Source organism: Atta colombica, unplaced genomic scaffold (assembly GCF_001594045.1).
Source record: "Atta colombica isolate Treedump-2 unplaced genomic scaffold, Acol1.0 scaffold225, whole genome shotgun sequence".
Classification (NCBI taxonomy): Eukaryota; Metazoa; Arthropoda; class Insecta; order Hymenoptera; family Formicidae; genus Atta; species Atta colombica.
The window spans coordinates 876,931-885,729 of record NW_017259322.1 but is presented as its reverse complement, the minus strand read 5'-3'; the positions used below and the strand labels follow the sequence as shown (position 1 = coordinate 885,729).

The window sequence follows — 8,799 nt, the reverse complement described above, 5'->3', positions numbered from 1 at the left end:
ATATATATATATATACTGTAAAAATGTTTTTATCTTCGATTGAGATAAAATTGGTAAGATAAAGACTAATAATAATTTAAATATCACATTATGCCTCTTGAGGAAATAAGCATGAGTCGATTTATAACGAGTCCGATATATTCGAACGCAAACATCGCGCTAATTAAATGCGAAGAAATATGGGTGTTTACATTACGCTCCCTTTTATCGAACACTTTGCGTAATGTCAAATTTTTGCTATGAATATATTCGCAAATATCCGAGCTGTCTCCTCGTTCACGATCGTAATGACATCCCTTGACGATAAAAATCTGTAATCAAGATTCTTACGTTAGAAAAAAGTCTGATTGCATGCATAAATTATAAATCTGATTAAACAAGTTAGAAAATAAACGAATCAAAATTCTTTTATAAATTACCTCACTAAAATGCGCTCTGTTATATCATATTATACGTCTCTTCTGATATAATCAGAATATTTTTTTCAGTAGCAGCGTTAGCCACAAATGCGATCGTAAAACAGCTAATAGCATCGCGTCTTGCGTTCTGCATACAAATTAGAATTTATAAATTAGGATCGTCATGCAATTTAATTATTAAGCAAGCATTCTACTGAATCCAGCGTTATGTTAACGTACGGTAACATAAAACAAGCATGTGTGCCTAACATGCACGCGTATCGAACCGGATTCGGAGGAATACTCGCTTTAATTATTACATGCATTACCGAGAACAGTTCTGCATTTCGTCCTATGCGGTTATTTATAAACTAATGTGCGGCCCTTTGGGCTGCTTTATGCCGACTGTTTGCGCTTCGCTCGAAATTCCGCGACCCACGCGTACCTAAAATCGACGAATTATTAGCGCGACTAAAATATGAAATTCCTCTAAATATGAATATCCTTCGTAATTTATTTTCGAGCGAGTGCTAGCGAGTGAAACACACACGAAATACGAATAAATTGAAATAAATGCGCTTTCCGCAAAAATAAAACGCGCGTACATAAATTATCAAAATAAGTTATTAAGTACGACACAATATAATTATTTATTTCAGGAGTTTATATTCTTCTGCCTGAAAATCGTATGTTCTCTCACTACAGTAGAGTAAAGTCGCCTAATATGAGATACTTTTTTTTAAAGACTTGTAATTTATTTAATTTGCAATCTTAATTCCTATTTTCGTGTTAATTTTATGGAAAATATATTCAAGATTTACCAAAAGTTAGCGATCGATAGTAGCTATACTTTGTTGTATGTGAAATTTTTTTATCGAAAATGCCGATTTTGCTCGTTCAAAGAAAGGGTTTCTAATACGAGACACAAGAGTTTTTTTGTATGAGATGGTATCTCATAATAGAAAATTAAGGAAAAAATAAAGGTAAGCTTTTTATACACGCTTTTATTATATTACAAGTAGAAACAAAGAATTTGAATGTTACACATAATAATTATATAATTTTTCGATATGTGTGTATGTGAATATGTATGTGTGAGTAATCTTAACAATAGAATCATTTTTAATATTTCGTTCAATATGCTTTGAGATATTGTTTAGATGCTTTCATATTAGCTAGAAATACCCTAAGTATCTCATATTATGACTTCCATGCCTTGCGATTTCGTGATCACCAAATCTAATTTTTATAGTTAAACAAATCATTATATCACATGTTTTTCTATTAATGTGATCTTACTCTATCATTGCATGCAGACTTTGTTACCAAATATTTATTTATTATATAATAAAACAAGGTTTGAAGACTAACCTCAATAAAATTCGACAACATCCAATTTCAATCTTTTTCCACAGCTACACGCATGATTTAATAATGAGTTTTCTACTAAATATGTTTCACTGTATGAGTAATAAGTTCATAATAAAATCAACCACATGCGCTTATTAGTTTAGCAGAAATCCCGCTATCTCATATTGGGAACCAATCCTATAATAGGCGACCTTACCCTAATGTGCTCTCCAGATTTTTGCCTTTCCTTTGCAAACTATCAAATTATTTCTGTAATATTGTCTTTCAAAAGAATACGATTTCTCTTCAGTTTCGCTTGCGTCGATATGCCTTCTCTCGTTACGAACGTTTTTCTGGCCTGCCTCGGGGATGCTGAGGGAAAACCTTCTCATGGCTGTGTGATTCTTCTAGAAAGATCAGACACCAATAGACTTCAACAGCAGCGAGAGTGTGTGTATTTCTCTTTTTCATCGACGTAACAGGTGACGCCTCGATCCAACGAAGAACGTCCCAGACATCGAGAACCCGTGAGATTCTTCGACCCCCTGAGGAAGGGTCGGATATTAATCGTCGTTCGCCGGATTCGTCATTTTTTATGTCTTTCGACTTACAAACCTGTATTCTTTAAACCGAGCCTCTAAGGAGAAATGTGTTCACGTAGTAGTCGTTAGGATATTTCAAAGAAAACAATCCACTTCGAAGGCATACCCTCGACCTTTTCAACAGTCGTTAATGGCAGCACGGCAAAACAAATGCATATGTAGAATGTCCTGAGGAAAACATCGATCGAAGTTACTCTTACAAGATATTCGAGATATGCAAAAGTCGGTCAATAGCCGGTCAATAGCAATTATTTCAAATTCAAACGCTTCACTATTAAGATGGTTTTTTTAGTAAATCGAGAAAACCATAGAAAAATGTCTAATTTCTTTATGTGATGAAGTTGAAGTATCGAAATTGACGTGCAAAATTCTTCTAAAAAAAAAAAAAAGATTATAATAGTTTAAAAAATTACGATTTTAATGATCAAAAAAAATAATAGATCAACGGTCATTCTGGAAAGATATTTACGTACGCATAAACTTATACATAAATTTAACTTCGAAAAATAAACATAATCTCATCTTGTTTTCGTTCGATGAAGATGCAGCTCTTGATTTACTATCGCATGTTCCATAATATTTCATTAAGATATACGCATAGTTTTATCCAAATTTAAATTATAGACCTTTGTAATTTTGACTGGGTCCTGATGAGACACCCCAAATCTTCAGCATTTTATTAAAGGACCATCTTAAATTTGTAATGTCAAATTATACTCAATTACCATGAAAAGTGATTCAAATAACTATAATTATATAATCATTTAAATAATTTTTTATGGTAATTTCAACACGGAGAAAATTTTTTTCTTAGAGTTTACTCTGAAAATATGATACTCATGAGACAACGCATTGTATTTCGAAAAATTTTATATCTCTCTCATTTTATTAATAACTACAATAAAATACAACAAAATAAATTTGATTAATTTTATTGAAATGCATGGTAAAAATCTTAAAAATATTAGATTGTACTACAACTATTGACTAACTATTTTAAGAGTAAATTTTAAGAGAAAATTCTTTCCGGGAACCATTTTTATGGTTATCATGACTGTAATTATAATCATTTTCAATTACCAACTATATATATTGATTAATAGAATTATACATATAGTTATTATTATTAATACTACAATAATTATAACCATAATTATACACGGAGAGAACGATTTTGCTAAAGTATTCAAAAATTTAACTAGATACAGACCTAATAAAAATAATTTTGTTAGACATCAAAATTTTTAAGTAGGATACTCAAATTGATTGCTAGAATGTTAACAAAATTTGATATTTTAGCAGTTTGAACATCCTACTTAAAAATTTTGATGGTGTATAACAAAATTATTTTCAGATCTGTATCTAGCTAAATTATTGAATACTTTAGCAAAATCGTTTTCTCTGTAGTAAATATAGTATGTACGAGTAATTATATAGTTACAAATATCAAACAATTTTTCTCTCAGTGCACACAAATTAATAAATAGAGCTAAATCATGCTTATTAGGATTTATCGTCAACATAGACTTGATAAGAGAAACGATAATCGAATAATATTGATTTGTAATAATACACTCCAGATGTGTCAACAAAACAGTTGTAATCGAGCATTGACATTGAGATCTCGAGAATTTTCAAAAAATAGTTATATATATCGAAACCTCGCATCTTCAGTTGTCAGTTCTGCTTACTTTCGATCGCTTCTTGTAACAATTCTTCTTTCGTTCATGCCACGTTGTTTACGTATAAATTGTACATATTACTTTTAAATGTAAGTATCCAATCTTATATTGAGAGAAAAAGCAATTACTATAACTTAATAGTTATTTTCTAATTTATAATCTTTTAGGTGTCATATATTTTCTTTGGTAAAATATATATATATGATTATTATTACTAATATTATAGTAAATTATAAAAACGGAATTCCTAACAATAATTATTTTACTATCTATCAAACATTTTTTTCTTAGTGTACAATGTTTTCATTAAGGTTATGAAAAATTAATGATAGGGATGCACCGGATATCCGAAAAGTATCCTGAATCCGGCACTTTTTTACTAGGTAATACAAATATATAATACAATCTTTTTTTCTATAAGCTTTTTTTTAGAAGATACTTCCTCGGAATCCGGTTAGATATCCGACTCGAAGAAATTGCCTTCTTATATCCGGTCAGATACCAGACATTCGATATTCGGTATTCATTAATTTTACGATCCAATGCATCCCTCAATAGGGAGTTTTTGCAATAACGTGAATCCAGATACGGTGAACGCTAAAGTCACGTTATTTTTTTCTTAATTATTATAATTGTTAAGAAAAAGATAACGTATCTGAATAAACAGTATTAAAACCTCCCTGAGGTTCCATTTCTCGCGCTATCATTTCTCTGCTATCAAACTCACGAATATCGATATCCAATCGATCGATATACATATATGGATTTCTGACAACGATAATTTCGAGTCACATTAAAATCGAAGAACGTCGTCAATCTCGGACGGGAAGCACGTGCGTAAAACTTGACTTGCATGCTGGTACTCTCAGGGCCGTATTTCAACGTGTTCGTGTCTATAACTGTTAGTCGGCGTGTCCTCGGTGAGTGCATCGCGTTTTCGGGGTTTGGCCGTCCGCCAAATGACGAGAGACTCTCCTTGCGAAAAGAGAAAAAATACGACGAGGTCGGACAGTCGAAGAAAAGGAGGGAAGCATTTGGAAGGAAATGAGCATTTTGCTCATCTATTATTAATGTCGACATAATTACGAGTTTGTTTTGACTACTGAATATTTGAATATTTCTTTCTCAGTTCTTTCTTTTTACTATTTACATACAGTGAGTGCAACAAATATTTGTATAAAAAAGATATCTTTTTTAAAAAAAATCTTATTTTTAGAAAGTAAACATTAATTAACAATTTATTAACAAAGAATAAAATAGATTGTATATTTCTTAAAATTATTTCACCTAAAAAGACGTGTAATAATTAAAATATATTATCTTAATCCTCGACTTAGCAACGGGTTTAGTCTAGAAGCATAAATTTTTAGATGATTATACAATCACGATTGATATTATAAGATTTTTAATCGTTGGTAAAATAAACTTTAAACTTTCCTCCATCAATCTCTCCTTAAGACTGAAATTTACTTGCATTCTTCAAAGAGAAGAGAAGCTTTAGATTTAGAATTTACAATTAGATGCAATATTCAGCGATAAGCGATAAGATTAGGGTTAATAATAAGCAAAAATGAAAAACTGTATTATTCAGATACATAAAAAATATTCGTACAGTCAGTAACTTCTAAGATTATAAATACGATTAAGTATTTTCAAAACTTTTTTGTTAGACCTTTTTGATTAATACAGAATTCATTATTAATAAATTGTGATTTAATATTTATTTTCTCTACCAATGAGGCTTCTGTTTAATAAAAATCTCTTCTGTATAAATACCTTTTGCATTTGTTACATAATTACCCTTCCCTTTCCTTCCCTTTCTCATCATTTCTGCACAGTGGTTGCGATCAAGTTGAAGTTGCAACCGCTCTCGTTGCTCGCGAAGAAATCGTTGAAAGATATTTTCCGTCCATGAGCTATTTTATTCCGGTACACCACGTATAGAGGGAAAGATAAATAAACTTTCCACGGTTTCTGTTTCAGGAAGTCACCCATGCCACGATTACACTAACTACGTATGTTCGGGGTCGAGCGAGTCGAAATGGCGAGGATCTGCATAATCTTCGGGATCCTCACTATCCTGTCTGTCGGATCTACACAAGGAAAGAAACCTTACATTCGACTAGGTGAGGAAAAATATCATAACTTTTATATGTATTTTTTGCAAAAATCGCACAATTATTCATTTAATAAAAACGATATAGCATTTAACTTTTACGTATTCAAACTTTATGCAGATAAGAAAGATATAGGTTCCCATACAGCACAGAAAGATTGCAGAAACATTGCAGAATGATTTCACTGAAACATTGCAATATTGCATAGTAGTTGCGAAATGTTGCTAAATCATTATTGCAAAATTCCAACGATGTTAAGATGTTTGCTTTTTGTTATATTGCAACAAAACGTTCCAGCAATATTGCAATGTAATGTATTTGGATAAATTTTTTACTAAGACTCTAAAATGAAAACTATTTGTATACATCTATCTATCTCACTAACTTTAATTTTTCTGTAAATCGCATTTCTAGTGATATGTGCTTTCCAAAAGCAATTGTTTTATGATAAAACCATAAAATATTCCAATAAATATAGTATTAATTCTGAAGGATAAATTTATTCATAAAGATAGAGCATGTATGTGTCCCAAACAAGCTACAAATATTATCCACATTAATATAACAATACAGTCGCTTGGTAAGTTAATTATGAATTAAGTTAATCGCAGTAATTCTTTTTAATTTGAAACCACTCCGAGTCAATTGAAACCAATTAAAAAATGACGGTATGAAATTCATCAATAAAGTTCGGGCATTGGTTTATTCTTGCGTTCATGTCAGGCATAAATACATCGATCACATAATTAATATTTTCGATAAATCGTTTTCGGCAGTTTAATTTTTTGCTTATCATGTTATCCAATAATGCATTGATTGTATTCAAACTCGATATTATACAATCTTTTGATTTCATATTTAAAATAAATATAAAACTTAGCTAATGAAATGACCGTCAAATAATAGATCAATAAATTTTTTATTTAAATATAAAATGAATTATATTAATTATTATATCATAAAAACGGCTGTTAAATCAAAAGATTACATAAATATTGTAAAACATTATATTTTTATATTAATATTATTATTGTAATAATTAAAGAATTACAGTTTTGCAATGTTTGTGGAATATTACAAGCATATTACTGACACTTTGCAAACATATTGTTAATTTACATTTCTGTAATATCTCTGCAATGTTACATTGCAATCTGTACATTGCAATATTCTATGTATGGGTTCATCTTACATTTACACCTCACTCTTATCGATAAATGCGCATCGATAAAAGTGAAATGTAAATATGAATCATAAAATTTAAGTTGCATGCGATAGTACATAAATAATCCATAATTTATACGTGCTGCTTATTAATGCAGTAGTCGAGTTATATTTCGAGAGCGTTTAATTCACAGAAGCGACCTCGAGACGTTTTCTAGGAATATTTGCAAAGGGAGATGAAAGCTTTGTGTACGATGGAAATCCCGTAAACATTATGTTTAAAGACGCGGAAATTTCAATAGAAATTTCAATAGAAAGCCGAAATTATGTAATGAAATTTTTTTATCATCTTGTAATTTCGCGGTAAATTCTTTCGCTGAATTCGTTCTCTAAAATCGTGAGTCAAATTAAAATGAGCGCTATGAGACGCGTCTGGTACGCGGTCGTTGTGAAGCAAAGATTTGTAAAGGAAGTCTGTAACGTATGTCATTCCGTTCTGCGATATTTTCGTATTGAAAAAGGAACAAGCGGGACGAAGCACGGCTAGGGCGAATCACGTGACGTGAAAAATAGCGCGAAGGAAGAAGCGATGCAAGTCCGATGAGGAAGCTAGTGAAAGCGAAGGAGCGAAAGCGGAAGTACAAACGAAAAAGGAACGATGTACAGAAGGAATGGCTTGAGAAAAGTCTAGATGAAATATTTACGATTCAAAAACCGATTATTCAGCGACTTATATCGACTCCGGCTGGACGAAATAATTCAACTTTTTTACGTCTCCGTTCAAGAAGTGTTACAAGAAATTGGCACGACGTTACGATCCGTGTTAATAATACGGAAGAATTATTCGCGCCGCGTGGTGAAATTCGTGAAATCTGTACCGAGAAACGTTGACTCTCTGTCAGACTTTCAAATGTGATGCTTATGATCCTGGTTTATTTCCAGTCACGTTACTCCTATAGACTTCGTAGCTACGATTTAATTATCGGCGCTTGCATTCTTGGGAAACTTCGTCGGGAAACGCCATGTGCATACATAACGCCGCTATTTAAATCGTAACCGCTGGCACTTGGTTGCACCCATTGACGTTCAAGGAAAACGACACTGCGATTACTTACTTGGTTTCCTAAATTGTGAACCGCAACCGGCAACGGAACACGGTAATTAATTAGCGTCAGCGCGACGATATAATTATGTTCCACGTGGTTATAATTATCGATGGCGTAAGTAGAAGCAGAGATCGTTTATCTTCGCGAGAGACAGTGAGATATTTTGATATTCGATTATAATTATCATAATTATTATATGGTTATTACTACTGTAGTGTTAATAATATATCTATTTCTATCGACAAATGTGCTTTGCGGTTGATCCAAAAAATAATTACAAATTAAAGTTAAATTACAGTAATTGCAACTATTTTTATATAACAATATCTAATTTATAATAGCAATTATATAAAATATACAATAGTATAAGTTTTATATGT

At 31.5% G+C, this 8,799-nt stretch overlaps 1 protein-coding gene across 3 annotated transcripts in view; it reads left to right on the top strand.

Annotated features, from left to right (window-relative positions):
• The window catches only part of LOC108688142 (fibroblast growth factor receptor homolog 1-like), a 59,160-nt gene that overhangs the window by 32,021 nt on the left and 18,340 nt on the right, over positions 1–8,799 (top strand). For all 3 annotated transcript variants that reach the window (XM_018194276.1, XM_018194278.1, XM_018194277.1), the window contains one exon: positions 6,016–6,158. In XM_018194276.1, coding sequence (XP_018049765.1) covers positions 6,050–6,158 — 109 coding nt within the window. In that variant the 5' untranslated portion in view covers positions 6,016–6,049. The remainder of the gene's footprint in view (positions 1–6,015; positions 6,159–8,799) is intronic.